We start from the raw sequence: 18,347 nt of genomic DNA on the forward strand, positions 1-18,347 counted from the left end.
GGTGCTAAGTTCTATAGAAAAGGGCTTTCAATGCCTAAAGTCATTTGAACATTTTTGGGTGGTTGAATACGTTGTGGTCAAAAAGCAAAATGGTGATCACACAATTGTAATACATCCGGACTACACCATCGATAAAGCAGCCACAGCCGGTGACTGAGAAGAATCTGTGACTTCTCTGCATTTAGTGGTCACTACTCACCTGGGTAGTCATATGTAGGAATCTCCTCTTTACACCGCTCATCACCCCTCACATATGTCTCTGTAGTATTAATATGGGTCAGATCTTCACCCTGAAACAAATATTGTAAAAGTCACAGACAGATGGAGAAGTCACATCTATGATCAGCTCTAATCCTGTCATCTCCACCTTTCTCATTACACAAGTATAAAACAGATAATACTGGTGGATAAATCAAGACTGAACACAAGACCTTCACAGCCGTCTACACATCATAGGGGAGATCTCATGACACCTTCTCTCCATCTACCTGATGATCCTGAGGAACATTGGGATCTTCTTGTTTACAGTCCTGTGGAAGAAGAGGACGGGGACATCTCCCTGGTGTTGTCCTCTTACTGGATAGAACTGGAGAAAACACATACAGAGACTGAATTCATTCTTTACATACAGATAATGGCTGTGTGTATTTAGTCCTGTCTATTACCTGGTGATGTGAGGGGCTGGGGAACCTCCATCATGAAGTCCTTGTACAGGTCTTTGTGTCCTTCTAAATACTCCCACTCCTCCATGGAGAAATAGACAGCAACACCCTGACACCTTATAGGAACCTGACACATACAATGATACCGTCATCCCCGATCCCTTCATAGTGTTACTGCATAATATCCCAGCATTCCCAGCGGTGTCACCTCTCCAGTTAGCAGCTCAATCATATTATAGGTGAGTTTTAGGATCTTCTGGTCATTGATGTCCTCATGTATCAGGGGGTGAGGTGGAAGCCCCATGATTGGGCTCAGGGGTGTTTCCCATCCCTCAGACACAGGGTCCTGACAGCGATCACTAGAGGTCTTCTTCACTACTGTGTAGTCCTGGTTATGGAGAGACACATTAATAAATCTTACTACAGACATTTCCAGAGTCCTCACTTCTCCAGTTCTGTCCATCTGTTATTCCCATAGATAAGAATGATGTAATGTGATGTCATCAGAATCTCTCACCTCTCCAGTAAGCCGGAAGAGGATCTCTAGGGTGAGGTGTAATATCCTCTCCACCATCTTGTCTCTGTCCATATCCATCCTTGATGGGTAAATCAGGAAAATTCTGTTATATAGAAGATCTTCACTGAGAGGATCCGATATTAAAGAGACCTGAATGAGAAGATGAGCCGTTGTAACATCATAAAAATGTTGTATAATAATACAACTACTGGAGATAATAAGGGAAACATAAGATTTATTATTTTACAATATTTAGTTTTCTCTTTTACATCTACCTTTATAAATCAGAAAATCTGTGTGTGGTAGCCGTGACGGAAGGAAGTTTCAGACGTATGTTCTTGGTAAACAACCACACTTTATCTCCTACCAGAAACTTAGGTCCTACAGATTGTCGCTTATCAGCAAAATGTTTCTGTTTGCCCTGAGCCACCCCAATGTTCTTCTGGACCTCCCTCCAAACCTCCCCCAACTGATGAACTGCCGAATCAGCCCCTGGACACCCCAAATCCAGCCTGGAAATTCACTAAAATTGGGGTTAAACCGTAGCTACAGAAAAAAGAGAGGTGCTAGTGGACTGATATATCCGATTATTAAATGCGAACTCAGCCACGGGCAATGAGGAACACCAATCATTCTGCTGGGACGTGGCAAGACACCACAAAATCTGTTCTAGTGACTGATTGGTCCTCTCCGTCTGACCGTTAATCTCGGGATGGAAGGCAGAGGAGAAGGTCAAGCTAATATCCAATCTCTTGCAAAACGTCCTCCAATATTTGGACACAAATTGCACCCCTTTGTCAGACACCACATTCAGAGGCACACCATGCAACCATTGAACGTGCTCAATAAACTTAGATATTGTTTCAGTGTTAGGTAGTCCTGCCAAAGGAGCAAAATGCGCCAGTTTACTAATTCTGTCAACTACAAACGAGACCACTGTTTTGCCATTAGAAGGAGGAAAATCAGTGGTAAAATCCATGGACAAATGAGTCCAAGGTCTATCCGGAATTGGCAATGCCACCAATTCCCTGGCCGGCAAATTATGGGAGACTTTATCACGAGCACACGTATCACAAGCAGACACAAACACGGCGATGTCAGAAGACATGGACGACCACCGAAACAGTCTAGCAATAGCTCTCTGGGTGGCCGTGACACCAGAGAGTCCACTGAAAGCAGATTCGTGAAACTCCCAGAACACCCTCAACCGATACTGAACTGGGACGAAGAGCTTGTTATCGGGCAATGACGGAGAAACAAGAGACTGAGCCCCACAAATTTCAAGTTCCAATTCGGAGGACACCCCAGCCACAACCATCCCATGCTGAAGAATGGAGGAAGGAGGTTGAGGAGGCGATATCGGATCCAAGTTGCGAGATAAGGCATCAGCCTTGCCTTTCTTGGAACCAGGCTGAAATGTGACAAAAAAATGAAAGGGTGAAAAAGAAAGCAACCACCTCACCTCTCTAGGAGTCAAACGTTTGGCAGACTCAATGTAAGACAGGTTCTTGTGGTCCGTATTCACTGTGATCCGATGAACAGCCCCTCTAAAAAATGCCTCCATTTTTCAAAAGCCAATTTTATGGCTAAAAATAGAATTAGACTTACCGGTAATTCGTTTTCTAGGAACCTTCCACGACAGCCACCTTGGAGGTTGTCTCCCCGCCCTAATAGGGGACAGGAACACAAAGATGTTAAATAACCCTCCCCTTCCTGCTACCTCAGTGTTTTTTTCTGAATGTACTAGCATGAATAGTTACTGCCAGTAGAGCAGGAATCATGAGATATTATATAGGGAGGGGAAATTAGTGCTGTCGTGGAAGGTTCCTAGAAACCGAATTACCGGTAAGTCTAATTCTATTTTCTCTAGTCACCTTCCACGACAGACACCTTGGAATCATGCCAACGTTAATTTTTTTAGGGAGGGACTACGGCTTGCAAGACGCGTCTGCCGAACGTCAGATCCCTATTGAAATCCAGTCTATAGTGTCTGGTAAAGGTGTGCACAGAGGACCAGGTGGCCGCTCTGCATATCTGCTCCGAAGACGTATTTCCTCTTGCTGCCCAGGACGTAGTAACTGATCGAGTGGAGTGGGCTTTTAACGACTCGGGAGGAGAGAGATGTCTTGAAGAATATGCCAGGAAGATGGACTGCTTGATCCAACCTGCTATCGTGTTCTTTGCCGCTTTCTTCCCCTTATTTCTTCCCGAATACTGAAGGAACAGGTTCTGATCGATTCTCCAATCCTTGGTTGCCTCGAGGTAGCGGAGAACTACCCTGCGGACATCCAAGGTATGAAATTTTCCTTCCTTCGGATTAGAAGGATTTGGGCAAAATGAGGGCAACACGATATCTTGACTTCTATGAAAGTCTGACACCACTTTGGGCATAAAGGAGGGTTCTAGACACAGTACTATACTGTCTGAATTGAGTAGGAGGTAAGGTTCCTGTACCGAAAGGGCCTGTAGCTCCCCCACCCGTCGAGCCGATGTGATTGCCACCAGAAACACCGTTTTAAGTGTGAGAATTTTTAATGGGATTTCTGACAGGGGCTCAAACGGGGCCTGTGTTAGGCTATTGGGTACTAAATTAAGATCCCAGGGAGGAACCCGGTTAGGGAGCGAAGGGCGAATTCTGCCTGCCGCTGTCATGAACCGCTTGACCCAGCAGTGTTTGTCTAGGTCTTGGTCAAAAAAAGAACTAAGGGCAGATACCTGTACTTTCAACGTACTTGGAGTAAGCCCTAGTTCTAACCCTTTCTGCACGAAGTCTAGTATTTGGGCAATATTTGGGTGGGTGGGGTCAGGGGCCCACGGAAGGCACCAGGAGGAAATTTTTTTCCATACTTTGCCGTAAATTGCATTTGTTACCGGCTTTCTACTTTTTTGAAGGGTCCGGATTACCTCATCCGACAACCCTTTGGCCCTCAGAATGTCAGCCTCAATAACCAAGCTGCTAGACATAAATTGGTTGGGTTTGGGTGTAGTAATGGACCCTGAAAAAGGAGGTTGGTCTTCTGGGGTAGAAGCAAGGGACCTTCCTGGGCCATGTCCAACAGAGCGCTGTACCAGCTTCGTCCTGGCCACATGGGAGCCACCAGGATTGTCGTGTCCCCGTCCGCTCTGATCTTTTGTAACGTTTTTGCCAGCATCGGGATTGGTGGAAAGGCATAGGCTAGTCTGAAGATCCATGGATGGGCAAATGCGTCCGTCCCCTGGGCTCCGTACGTGGGACGCTGCTTTTGTGTTTTGCGCATTCGCGAACAGGTCGACCTCTGGGTCTCCCCATCTCGAGGCTAGAGCCTGGAAGACCTCTTGGTTTAGCACCATTCTCCTGGATGGACGTCCTTCCTGCTCAGAAAGTCTGCCTGGATGTTTTCAAACCCCTTCAAGTGTACCGCAGAAATGGATAACAGGTGCTTCTCTGCCCAGAGGAAGATCCTTGCTGCTACCTTATTTAGACTGGCGTACCTTGTGCCCCCTTGGTGTCTGAGATATGCCACCGTGGTCATGTTGTCGGAGTATATCCGAGCATGATGGTTCTTGACAAGGGTTGATGCGGCCTTCAGTGACTCTTCCACCGCCGTCAACTCCCTTAGGTTCGAAGATCCGGATCTTATGTTCTGGGGCCACTGCCCCTGGAAGTATGAATCCTCGACCACGGCTCCCCAGCCTCTCAGACTGGCATCGGTACATAATGTTCTTACAGGAAGCTGATCCCAGTTTACTCCTCACCTCAGGTTTCGGTAGCTCAGCCACCACCAGAGGGTCGATTTTACATGTCCTGGAAGTGGAACCCTTTTTGATAGGTTGTTTGGGTACTTCCTCACGTTTATCAGGACGTATGACTGGAGGACTCGCGTGTGAGCTTGTGCCCAAGATACCGCCTGAATGCACGCTGTCAGGGAACCCAGGATGGACATGGCGTCCCTCAGCGTCGGTGCCCTTTGGTCTCTGAACCGGATTATTCTCTGCCGAAGGTCTTTTTGACGATCTTTGGGAAGAAAGGACGTCCTCTTCTCTGAATCCAAGAGGATCCTCAGGAATTTTTTCCTCGGGGAAGGATAGAGGGCTGACTTCTGGAGATTCGGTATCCACACTAGGGTTTCGAGTATCTGTAGGGTTCTTGATACCTCCTGGTTCAGCCGGGTTACCGATGGGTCGACGATCAGCAGATCGTCTAGATATGGCACAATGCATATCCCCTGAAGTCGAATGGAGATGACTGCTTCCTTCATGATCTTCGTGAACACCCTTGGTGCTGGGGATACCCCAAACGGAAGGGCTTTGAACTGGAGGTGGCTGATTCCTCGGCCGTGGGAGATCGCGAACCTCAGGAACTTCCGGTGGTCTGGATGAATGGGAACGTGATAATACGCATCCCTTAGATCTATTGTAGCCATCTGCCAACCTCGTCCAATAAGAGGGATCGCTGATTTCACTGACTCCATCTTGAACCTTCGCTACTTGATGAAGTGGTTCAGGGGCTTTAGGTTTATTATGAGCCTGTGCATTCCTGAGGGTTTCTTTATCAGGAACAGGCGAGAGTAATGTCCTCTGCCTGCCTCTTGTGGAGGTACATACGAGACCACTCCTTCCCGTAGAAGTTCTTCTATCTGAAGCAACAGGACTTTTTGCAGGCTTGGGGACTGTGCCGGGGCAATTCTTAGGGCATGCGGGGCGGTGCTCGAACTCTAGTTTCAGCCCAAATTGTATAGTGTGCAGGACCGACCAGTTCAAGGTCGTGGCCTGCCATTGGGCAAGAAACTGTGTGAGTCGACCCCCGACCCGGGAGTCACTGCTTCTCCGGGGGCTGCTGCTGCTGGGGCACAAGGATGTTTCTTCCTCTACCCCCTTTCGGGTAGCTCCAACGACCCATCTTGCCCTTCCCTCTGAATGCCCTCTGAGAGGTCTGTTCTCTTGAGGGACGAAAAAACCGCCTTTTGGTGGATTTCTGTTCTGGCTGTGACTTATTCTTGTCGGAAGCCTTCTCAAGGATATCATCCAGGACAGGCCCGAACACGTGGTGCTCCTGGAAGGGGATGGCGCAGAGTTTCGTCTTGGAGGTGATGTCGTCCCCCCTTGACTTCAGCCACAAGGCTCTCCTGGCCGAGTTTGAAAAGACTAGGGATCTTGCTGCCACCTGTACCGTTTCTCCTGAAGCATCAGCTAAATAACCTGTTGCCTTCTGCAGGATTGACAGGGAGTCTAAGATTTCCTCTCTTGGGGTACCCCCTGATAGGTGGTCTTCCAACGTACGTAGCCAGAAAAACAAAGATCTGGCTATGCAGGTGGAAGCAATATTTGCTTTGAGCAGGTTCATAGAAGCTTCCCAGGACTTTTTAAGGCGGCTTTCTATTTTGCAATCCATCGGATCTTTCAATTGGGAAGCATCCTCAAAGGGCAAGGACGCTTTCTTAGTGACCTTAGACACTTGGATGACTATCTTAGGGATCTTCCAAATAGAACTATCACCTTCTAGGGGAAACCAATTTTTTAGCTCAGAAGGCACAGTAAGTGCCTTCTCGGGGGGAGGACCACTCCTGAGCTATTAGGTCCTGTATAACCTCATGAACCAGGAAACCCTTTCTACCTCTGGGTTTCAACCCTCCAAACATCTCATCCTGGACTGAGAGCCTGACATCCTCCACCTCCAACCCCATGGTATTTCTTACCATGGAGACTAACTCCTCCATATCCTCCGAGGAGAAATAGTATTTTTTTGCATCATGACTGGAGGCGGACGTGTAGCCCTCATTTTCCCAAATATCCTCCGATCCCGAGGAACGGACTTCTCCCGAGTCTGAGTCGGCTTCCATAGGAGCCCTTTTTCTCTTTATTGAGGCAGGGCCCTGGGCCACCGGGGTTTGGGCTGCTATGGAGGTTTGAACCTCCTGCATAATGAGAGTTTTTATGCTGTCAAACAGGGAGGGCTGCTCGGTACGCAGAATATTCAGCGTACAAGGTTGGCATAACTTCTTTTTATAGTCAGAAGGAAACCTGGCACCACATATACCACACTTGCGGGGGTTTTTAGGGGCAGAGGCCTTGTCTTCCTGCAAGAAGAAGAAAACGCTTACTCAGACCTGTGCCACCAATTATTTGACAGGCAAGGGACCGGCCCTGCTACTCACTGTAGGAGGGGGAACGCTGGGCTCTGCAGATGCTGCAGTTGAGGGCTACTCACCATCCATGTCTGCACACACCACAGACACACTGCGCTTACCTGGAGCTGCTGCACCCTTTTAAGGATGATGCTGCGTTCGTTTGCTGGGTGCTCCTCCCTCCTCCATGGGGAGGATACCGCTCGACCCCCGCCGCCATTGGATTCATTTCCCGGGTCCCCCGGGTGCCGGCGCGCGTTTCCCCCTCACAGGACGCCGGAGGCTGCAAACCGGAAGTGCGCGTCACCGCTACTTCCAGTCGATTGCCCGCCCCCTCTGACACACGCGCGCGGCTCCAATGCAGCGCTGGGAGGAAGGAGGAAGCCGGGGAGCTATACAGGACCCCGGCAGGCACCATACCACCCCGCTTAACCCCGGAGGGCGTGGGAGGGGCTGCAGAAGTCCCGAGTCACACCGCGGTGGAGACGGGAGCAGCCCATGGAGGAGGAGAGGCGAACCCCCCGACCTCGGCTGCCTAGCTCGGTGAGTACATAGGGGCTCCGCTCGCTGGCCATGGCAGCCCCTTGTGACCTCTTCATGCCACGATAGGGGACAGGAAAAACACTGAGGTAGCAGGAAGGGGAGGGTTATTTAACCTCTTTGTGTTCCTGTCCCCTATTAGGGCGGGGAGACAACCTCCAAGGTGGCTGTCGTGGAAGGTGACTAGAGAAAACTCCCGATTCCCGACATCATAATTTCTCTCCACAAGAGAAAATTTCCTGGAGAAATAGGCACAAGGTCTTTACTTAGTCAAAGTGACAGGTCCCTGAGACAGCACTGCCCCCACTCCCACCTCTGATGCGTCCAACTCTACAATGAATGGTTCAGATGGATCGGGCTGAACCAACACAGGAGCAGACAGAAAACATTTTTTCATTGAAGAAAAAGCTTCAACTGCCGGAGAAGACCAGTTTTTATGATCAGCCCCTTTACAAGTGAGATCAGTGAGAGGCTTGACCACCTGAGAAAACCTCTTAATAAATTTGTGGTATTAATTGGCAAAACCCCAAAAACGCTGAAGACCCTTGAGGTCTCTGGTTGCCACCCAGTCAACAATGGCCTGTACCTTTCCAGGGTCCATGCAAAACCCATCGGCAGAAAGGATGAACCCCAGAAAGGACAGCTCTTGGACAAAAAATGAACACTTCTCCGGTTTAGCGAACAAAGAGTTCTCCCATAACCTAAGAACTGCACGTAAATAACCCAAGTGAGATTCTTTGTCAGATGAAAATATGAGAATGTCATCTAGATCAGGGTTCCCCAACTCCAGTCCTCAAGGCCCACCAACAGGTCATGTTTTCAGGATTTCCTTAGTATTGCCTAGGTGATAATTGAATCACCTGTACAATACAAGGGAAATCCTGAAAACATGACCTGTTGGTGGGCCTTGAGAACTGGAGTTGGGGAACCCTGATATAGATATACCACCATAAAGTGCCCAATGAAGTCAGAAAATCCATCATTAATGAAATTTTGAAAAACAGCTGGTGCGTTCGTGAGACCAAAGGGCGTGACCAAATTTTCAAACAAACCCTCAGAGGTGAGAAATGCAGTTTTTCACTCATCCCCCTCTTGAATATGGATAAGATTATACACTCCCCTGAGGTCCAACTTGGAAAATAACTTAGCCGCAGATAATTGGTTGTAAAGATCTGCAATAAGTGGGAGAGGGTAGGTATTTCTCACCATAATTTTATTTAGTTCCTGAAAATCGAAGCAAGGGCGTAAACCACCACCCTTGTTTTTGGCAAAAAAGAATCCAGTAGCCACATGAGAGTCAGAGGGACAGATGTGACCTTTATGTAAGCTTACTGAGATATAATACCGGGTGAGTCATAAAGGACGGACGTTTTTAAACTAATCATAAAATCGTTAAATATTTATTAAATATAAATGTATTCACAGATTTGGTTACGTATACTAATAGCATTTGACAAATTCAAGTGTGGAAAACAACATCTGCCATGTGGTGGCCATTATCAGTGATGCATTTCCAAAGGCGTTCTTGGAAGTTGGCATCAACACGTTCCAACACAACTCTGTCGATTTGGGCAACTTCCACTCGAATAGCTTCCTTCAGTTCTTGTAATGATCGAGGCTTAAGCTTGTATACACGTGATTTGAGGTGACCCCATAAGTAATAATCGCACATGGACAGGTCTGGGGACCTAGGAGGCCAATTAATATCGCCAAACCTGGAAATGATGCGACCAGGGAAGAGAGGGCGAAGAACGTTCATTGTTGCTCCGGCTGTGTGGGCCGTTGCCCCATCTTGTTGAAACCACACACTAGAGATGGGGATATGTTGCCGTCGTAACTCAGGAACAAAGAAGTTATTTATCATGGCGATATAACGTTGTGAGTTCACGGTAACAGTATTGCCATTATCGCCTTCGAAAAAGTACGGACCGATCACGCCATATTTGCCCATAGCGCACCACACCGTTACCTTAGGGCTGTGCAGCGGTCGTTCATGTAATTCTTTCGGATTTTCATAGGCCCAATAACGGCAGTTCTGCTGATTAACCATGCCATTGACATGGAAATGAGCTTCATCACTCATGAATAAAATAAGGTTGTCGTTTTGCTCAATAATTGCTTCCATCTCATGTGCGAACTTCAGTCGCGCTGCGTAATCCCCGCGCTCCAACTGTTGCACAATGGCCAATTTATAGGGGTGGAAATGCAGGTCTAAATGCAAAATACGCCTTACTGTACGATTACTGAGGGCAAGTTCTAAAGAATGTTTCCGAGCAGATCGACTCGGACTACGCAGCATGGCTTGCCTGACGCGTTCCACATTTTCAGGGGTACGTGCCGTTCGTGGAGCCCCCGGTGGTCGTTTGTTCATTATCGTACCTCGTGTACGGAGTGCTTCAACCCAACGTAGGATAGTGTTACGAGCGGGAACAGCTTGATTTCTGTGAATATTGAAATGACGCCGAAACTCACGCTGAACGGCTGTGATACACTCATTATTCTTGACAAAACTGTCGTACGCAAAAACGCGATGTTCTATCGTCCACGGCACCATAGCTTAAACTGAAACTAAAATAAAAACAATGCTTTCACCTCACAAACATAACCCCGCCTCCCGCACATCTCTACCTCCACCTGGTGGTGAGTTATAGCCACTTCAAATACATCCGTCCTTTATATTTAACGATTTTATGATTAGTTTAAAAACGTCCGTCCTTTATGACTCACCCGGTATTTCATAGCGATATGTTTCAGGCAGGAGAGATTCTACAAACGGGCCTTGGGCAATTTAGCATCCGGAATGAGATTATGGCCGGAATCACACATGCGAGAAACTCGCACGAGTCTCGCATGTTAATATCCGTCACTGCCGCTGGCACTCAGGAGCGGAGCATGCGGCTGCATGTATTGCTATGCGGTTGCACGCTCCGATCTGGGTGCCGGCGGCAGTGCCAGGTATTAACATGCGAGACTCGTCCGAGTTTCTCGCATGTGTGATCCCAGCCTAAGAGTACAATCATAGGGCCGATGTGGTGGCAAGACCTCAGCCTCTTTTTCAGAAAACATGTTCTCAAAATCCTTCAGGTACTCCGGAATACCCTCCAGACTAACGGACGACACCAGAACAGCAGAAAGACAACCATTTGAACAATTAGGACCCCATTTCACAATATCCCAAGATTCCCAGTCAATAACAGGATTATGCACTTGTAACCAGGGGAATCCCAACACCAGTCCCGCTGGAAGATTATCCAGAACATAATATGAAATTCATTCCTGGTGCAAGGAACCCACCTTGAGGAGAAATTCCTCAGAGGCAAACTTAACAATATTTTTAACCAGCGGGGTCTTATCAATGGCAATAATATGGATTGGGGTTTCAAGCCTAACTGTCCCTATCTTACTCTTGGACACCAAGCTCGAGTCAATGAAGTTCATGGACGACCCACAGTCCACAAAAGCTGAAGTGGGTATTTAACCATGCCACAATAAAGTTCCACCTCCAGCAAATGATTTGCCACCTGCTGAAGACAGGGTTAATTGTTGAAACACGTTGTGGGTTAAAGAAGAAACATTTGTGGTGTCTTTCTGTCCACAGCGCTCCACTGACCGTTCATTTTCATCGTCCTAGTTCACTATCCTCCATCGGAGGTGTACGGCTGGAGCTGCAGTGGATCTATTGACCTTCATTCACTTTAATTGCCACCCTCCTTGTGCTCCCCAGTGACCGCTACCTGTTGTGAGCTCATTTTCGGGTTTGCCTCTGGCTTCTGGTGAGGGTTATGGAGCTGGCTGACAGAGTAGTGAGTTCTCTATCTGGACTCCCTCTGTTGGTGAAGGGAGGTAATGAAGCTGATCTAAATGGCAGAGACCGGCCACCTGAGGAAGAGGACTGTGTTTGGACATCAGGAATTTCTGATTGGATTTAAGGCAGCCGACTCCCTAGTATCTCCTGACTGTGGCTTCTGGTTTCCAGTTTGGTTCCTGCCTTCTTAAAGCTAAGTTTTCTCTGCTACTGTTCATATGAGTTTTCGTCTGGTTTACTTAGTTTTTGTGTTCAGCCAGCCCTGGCTGGGACTGGGCTGAATCCCCATTTTGTCTCTGATCAGTTGGTCTCTTTTGCTCTATCTTCAGAATATACCCGAGTGCTGATATAGGGAATTGAAGTCTAGCGACTTCAGGGCCTTTTTCTATCAGATGTGTTGGACATTTTTTGGCAGGGTTTTTTGCGTGATTGCAGACAGCAGCTTTTCTTTCCTGTCCTTTCTAGTTAGTGAGGGCCCCATTATTTGCTCAGCCTATCTTTCTATCTGTGTTTGTGTTTTCATCTTGTTTCACCGACAATACATGTTGGGAGCTGTCTATTGCTTTGGGGTCTGCTCTGGGGCAGTTTAGATTTTCCCTTTCTTTCTTTAGGCTTATTTAGTTCTTCGGCCGTGACGAGGCGTCTAGGACCACCGTAGGCACGCTCCACGGCTACTGCAAGTTGTTGTGGATAGGGTCAGGGGTCTGCAATCTGCTAGTTACCAACCTCTCCGGTTTTCTGGGCTTAGCATGCATTTTGCGCTTTTCTGCTCGGTGACTCATTCATAACAGCTACCCCTATTGAACCTTAAGTGAACAATGTGAGCCCTGGCTTCAAAGGAAATAGATGAGACAGGCTGAATCAAAGGCAGCTGAAACATCTGAGCAATAGAAATGTCATCTTCAGGAAAAATGGATGAGACAGACTGAATCAACGTATGCAGAAACATCTGAACAAAAAGGATGAATGTTGTCAAAATGACCGCATATGACATATGCAATGATGTAGGCAGGCTGACTTGAGTTTGGAAGTGTTTCACTACGACCCAATTCAGGACTGTAGGTGACGCCTGAAAGTCATAATAAGCAAAATTGATGTAATATGAGAACATTGTCAAGCAAAAAAGTTTAACTTTAAATTGCCTGTTATCTGCTGCTCAAATGGTAAAGTCAATTTGCCACGTATTACAGAAACACACAGATCACATGATGCTCTACAATATCCTATAATATTGTGGAACGGCCAAAACGACGATCACTATAATCTAACGCAGACTGATCCCAACACTGCGAGGCCAACCAATAACAAGTATCAGCTATGGACGTCTACACCTACCAAATAATGATCAGACAACAATGTAGGAAACTTTACATAAATGTATTATAGATATGTATGGCAAGGTGGAAAGCGAGCGTCTTCTGTACAACTGAACCAACAAAAACTTACAGGGAGGCCAGAAGCGAGGTCTGATGGAGGATGGTCCACACCGGGACATTGCAGGAGGCGTCCCTCACTCACTTTCCACCTCACCCTCGAAGCCTGGTCCCTATAATAACTCCAACCTGTGCTCCTTCCAATCCCCGGGCTCTATGGGACTGAGAATATCCTAGAGAAGATATTCATAGCGAGCAGAGGAGAGGTAATCCGGACTGAGACATCAATGTCACTGCCGACATATTCACCAAAGTCCTCCTGACTCCAGAAGAAAGGAGCGAATGTATCAGTAGGAAAACTCTAATAGCATTAGGGTCACCGGCACCAGCTCCACCGGACTCCGGGGTTATGGGCAGAGAGATTCTGAGAGGAGCCCGGATTTATAAAGGATGGAGGAACGTGTCCCCTTATATAAGCCTCTATGGTGATGAGCACAGATCGGAGGATTCAGCAATTACGGCTCAGACTCCAAGTGGAAATGGGAGACGGATTTTCCGGGAAAACATTCTTCATTGATTTACTGCTCCCAGAAATTTCCTCAATCACTAACATTGCTCCGGCCGCTACATCGTCTGGGATTGTGGCCGCTCTCTAAAGGTGCTGTCACACTTAGCGATGCACCAGCGATCCCGACCAGCGATATGACGCGGTCAGGATCGCTGGTGCATCGCTAAGTGGTCGCTACTTACCTGTCACACTAGGCGATCCTGCATCCTCCAGCCCGGCTCCACGTGTCACTCGTCGTCACAGCAAGAAGCGCCGCAGGAAGCTGACGAGAAATAGTCCACCCTGTTCTCGCGCGATCAGCAATAACCAGTGGGGGAGCGGTCGGAGGTAAGTATCAGACACAGTGATATCGCTAGCAATATCACTATAACGTCACTAGTTATAGCTATATTGCTAGCGATATCTCTTAGTGTGACAGGCCCTTTAGATGGAGGCCGCACGGCTCATTCAGCACCAGAATTACCCCTGAATCTAGCGCTAATGGAAACTCCCGTCTGTAATATCACTAAGATCTGGGAGGATCCAATCACTTAATGGGGGGAATTGTTCTACTGTTCACAATGTTACCTGTTCTTAAAGGAGCAACACCAGCAGAAGAGCGAATACAGCACAGCAGAGTCCTGTATACACTGAGGCCCTGATCATGTGACCCCTGACTCCTCCCCTCCTGTGACCTCATCACAGGTCCTGTGCGCACAGAGCAGCCATCTATGAGGAGTGCGGCTCTGCGGGTGGAGGTCGGTGCTGGAGGCTCCATTATTCTCTATGTGGAGTGCGGCTCTGCGGGTGGAGGTCGCTGCTGGAGGCTCCATTATTCTCTATGTGGAGTGCGGCTCTGCGGGTGGAGGTCGGTGCCGGAGGCTCCATTATTCTCTATGTGGAGTGCGGCTCTGCGGGTGGAGGTCGGTGCCGGGGGCTCCATTATTCTCTATGTGGAGTGTGGCTCTGCGGGTGGAGGTCGGTGCTGGAGGCTCCATTATTCTCTATGTGGAGTGCGGCTCTGCAGGTGGAGGTCGGTGCCGGAGGCTCCATTATTCTCTATGTGGAGTGCGGCTCTGCGGGTGGAGGTCGGTGCTGGAGGCTCCATTATTCTCTATGTGGAGTGCGGCTCTGCGGGTGGAGGTCGGTGCTGGAGGCTCCATTATTCTCTATGTGGAGTGCGGCTCTGCGGGTGGAGGTCGGTGCTGGAGGCTCCATTATTCTCTATGTGTAGTGCGGCTCTGCGGGTGGAGGTCGGTGCTGGAGGCTCCATTATTCTCTATGTGGAGTGCGGCTCTGCAGGTGGAGGTCGGTGCCGGGGGCTCCATTATTCTCTATGTGGAGTGTGGCTCTGCGGGTGGAGGTCGGTGCTGGAGGCTCCATTATTCTCTATGTGGAGTGCGGCTCTGCAGGTGGAGGTCGGTGCCGGAGGCTCCATTATTCTCTATGTGGAGTGCGGCTCTGCGGGTGGAGGTCGGTGCTGGAGGCTCCATTATTCTCTATGTGGAGTGCGGCTCTGCGGGTGGAGGTCGGTGCTGGAGGCTCCATTATTCTCTATGTGGAGTGCGGCTCTGCGGGTGGAGGTCGGTGCTGGAGGCTCCATTATTCTCTATGTGTAGTGCGGCTCTGCGGGTGGAGGTCGGTGCTGGAGGCTCCATTATTCTCTATGTGGAGTACGGCTCTGCGGGTGGAGGTCGGTGCCGGAGGCTCCATTATTCTCTATGTGGAGTGCGGCTCTGCGAGTGGAGGTCGGTGCCGGAGGCTCCATTATTCTCTATGTGGAGTGCGGCTCTGTGGTTGGAGGTCAGTGCTGGAGGCTCCATTATTCTCTATGTGGAGTGCGGCTCTGCGGGTGGAGGTCGGTGCTGGAGGCTCCATTATTCTCTATGTGGAGTGCGGCTCTGCGAGTGGAGGTCGGTGCTGGAGGCTCCATTATTCTCTATGTGGAGTGCGGCTCTGCGGGTGGAGGTCGGTGCTGGAGGCTCCATTATTCTCTATGTAGAGTGTGGCTCTGCGGGTGGAGGTCGGTGCTGGAGGCTCCATTATTCTTTATGTGGAGTGTGGCTCTGCGGGTGGAGGTCGGTGCTGGAGGCTCCATTATTCTTTATGTGGAGTGTGGCTCTGCGGGTGGAGGTCGGTGCCGGAGGCTCCATTATTCTCTATGTGGAGTGCGGCTCTGCGGGTGGAGGACAGTGCCGGAGGCTCCATTATTCTCTATGTGGAGTGTGGCTCTGCGGGTGGAGGTCGGTGCTGGAGGCTCCATTATTCTTTATGTGGAGTGTGGCTCTGCGGGTGGAGGTCGGTGCTGGAGGCTCCATTATTCTTTATGTGGAGTGCGGCTCTGCGGGTGGAGGTCGGTGCTGGAGGCTCCATTATTCTCTATGTGGAGTGTGGCTCTGCGGGTGGAGGTCGGTGCCGGAGGCTCCATTATTCTCTATGTGGAGTGTGGCTCTGCGGGTGGAGGTCGGTGCTGGAGGCTCCATTATTCTCTATGTGGAGTGCGGCTCTGCGGGTGGAGGTCGGTGCTCGAGGCTCCATTATTCTCTATGTGGAGTGCGGCTCTGCGGGTGGAGGTCGGTGCTCGAGGCTCCATTATTCTCTATGTGGAGTGCGGCTCTGCGGGTGGAGGTCGGTGCCGGAGGCTCCATTATTCTCTATGTGGAGTGTGGCTCTGCGGGTGGAGGTCGGTGCTGGAGGCTCCATTATTCTCTATGTGGAGTGTGGCTCTGCGGGTGGAGGTCGGTGCTGGAGGCTCCATTATTCTTTATGTGGAGTGTGGCTCTGCGGGTGGAGGTCGGTGCTGGAGGCTCCATTATTCTTTATGTGGAGTATGGCTCTGCGGGTGGAGGTCGGTGCCGGAGGCTCCATTATTCTCTACTAGATTAAGGCCCGATGCTATCGCATCGAGAGGATAGTGATACACCTCTTGCCATGTTAACCCTCAATACACACACACCTCCTCAACACACACTCCTCTCACCTTTCACCATCTCCACTCACATCCACTCACTCTTTCACTCCACATACGACCCTTTCTCTCACTCCGTCTCTCATACTCACACCGTCATCGTCGCTGCTCCATGATCCCCGACATCTTCTTCCGCCGGCGCCATCCTGCATCCCGACGTTGTCCACGCCGGCGACATGTTCTTGCGGCCATGCCATCTTGAGTATTCTGAAATCCTGCGAGTGGACATTAGTGGAGATAGTGAAAGGTGAGAGGAGTTTGTGTTGAGGAGTGGTGTGTTGAGGGTTAACATGGCAAGAGGTGTGCTGTGACGTCACCAGTTACAACTGGACGGAAGTTGTTACAACCTGGAAGCTGCTTAGCGCATTTATTATAGTTGATTAAGGCCCGATGATATCGCATCGAGAGGATAGTGACACACCTCTTGCCATGTGAACCCTCAACACACAGTCCTCCTCAACACACCACACCGCCTCAACACACACTCCTCTCACCTTTCACCATCTCCACTCACTTCCACTCACTCTTTCACTCCACATACGACCCTTTCTCTCACTCCGTCTCTCATACTCACACCGTCATCGTCGCTGCTCCACGATCCCCGACATCATCTTCCGCCGGCGCCATCCTGGATCCCGACGTTGTCCACGCCGGCGACATGTTCTTGCGGCTATGCCATCTTGAGTATTCTGAAATCCTGCGAGTGGACATTAGTGGAGATAGTGAAAGGTGACAGGAGTGTGTGTTGAGGAGGAGTGGTGTGTTGAGGGTTAACATGGCAAGAGGTGTGCTGTGACGTCACCAGTTACAACTGGACGGAAGTTGTTACAACCCGGAAGCTGCTTAGCGCATTTATTATAGTAGATTAAGGCCCGATGCTATCGCATCGAGAGGATAGTGACACACCTCTTGCCATGTTAACCCTCAATACACACACACCTCCTCAACACACCACACCGCCTCAACACACACTCCTCTCACCTTTCACCATCTCCACTCACTCTTTCACTCCACATACGACCCTTTCTCTCACTCCGTCTCTCATACTCACACCGTCATCGTCGCTGCTCCACGATCCCCGACATCTTCTTCCGCCGGCGCCATCCTGGATCCCGACGTTGTCCACGCCGGCGACATGTTCTTGCGGCCATGCCATCTTGAGTATTCTGAAATCCTGCGAGTGGACATTAGTGGAGATAGTGAAAGTTGAGAGGAGTTTGTGTTGAGGAGTGGTGTGTTGAGGGTTAACATGGCAAGAGGTGTGCTGTGACGTCACCAGTTACAACTGGACGGAAGTTGTTACAACCTGGAAGCTGCTTAGCGCATTTATTATAGTAGATTAAGGCCCGATGCTATCGCATCGAGAGGATAGTGACACACCTCTTGCCATGTGAACCCTCAACACACAGTCCTCCTCAACACACCACACCGCCTCAACACACACTCCTCTCACCTTTCACCATCTCCACTCACGTCCACTCACTCTTTCACTCCACATACGACCCTTTCTCTCACTCCGTCTCTCATACTCACACCGTCATCGTCGCTGCTCCACGATCCCCGACATCATCTTCCGCCGGCGCCATCCTGGATCCCGACGTTGTCCACGCCGGCGACATGTTCTTGCGGCTATGCCATCTTGAGTATTCTGAAATCCTGCGAGTGGACATTAGTGGAGATAGTGAAAGGTGAAAGGAGTGTGTGTTGAGGAGTGGTGTGTTGAGGGTTAACATGGCAAGAGGTGTGCTGTGACGTCACCAGTTACAACTGGACGGAAGTTGTTACAATCCGGAAGCTGCTTAGCGCATTTATTATAGTAGATTAAGGCCCG

At 49.5% G+C, this 18,347-nt stretch overlaps 2 protein-coding genes across 4 annotated transcripts in view; both read right to left on the minus strand.

The window, feature by feature from the left end:
- The window catches only part of LOC141047302 (uncharacterized), a 36,169-nt gene extending 21,896 nt beyond the window's left edge, over window positions 1-14,273 (minus strand). For 2 of the 3 annotated variants that reach the window (XM_073542359.1, XM_073542357.1), the window contains exons 1-6: window positions 14,137-14,273; window positions 1,180-1,329; window positions 871-1,050; window positions 666-789; window positions 489-586; window positions 200-290 (exon numbers count right to left, since the gene is read on the minus strand). In XM_073542359.1, coding sequence (XP_073398460.1) covers window positions 200-290; window positions 489-586; window positions 666-789; window positions 871-1,050; window positions 1,180-1,257 — 571 coding nt within the window. In that variant the 5' untranslated portion in view covers window positions 1,258-1,329; window positions 14,137-14,273. Of the gene's footprint in view, window positions 1-199; window positions 291-488; window positions 587-665; window positions 790-870; window positions 1,051-1,179; window positions 1,330-14,032; window positions 14,097-14,136 lie in introns of those variants that run through there. The other variant, XM_073542358.1, reaches the window with a different exon arrangement.
- Window positions 1-18,347, minus strand: part of LOC141047344 (uncharacterized) — a 549,461-nt gene that overhangs the window by 414,873 nt on the left and 116,241 nt on the right. The window lies entirely within an intron of this gene.

The sequence above is a fragment of the Dendrobates tinctorius genome, unplaced genomic scaffold (genome assembly GCF_039654945.1).
Source record: "Dendrobates tinctorius isolate UK_male_01 unplaced genomic scaffold, ASM3965494v1 ptg000126l, whole genome shotgun sequence".
Classification (NCBI taxonomy): Eukaryota; Metazoa; Chordata; class Amphibia; order Anura; family Dendrobatidae; genus Dendrobates; species Dendrobates tinctorius.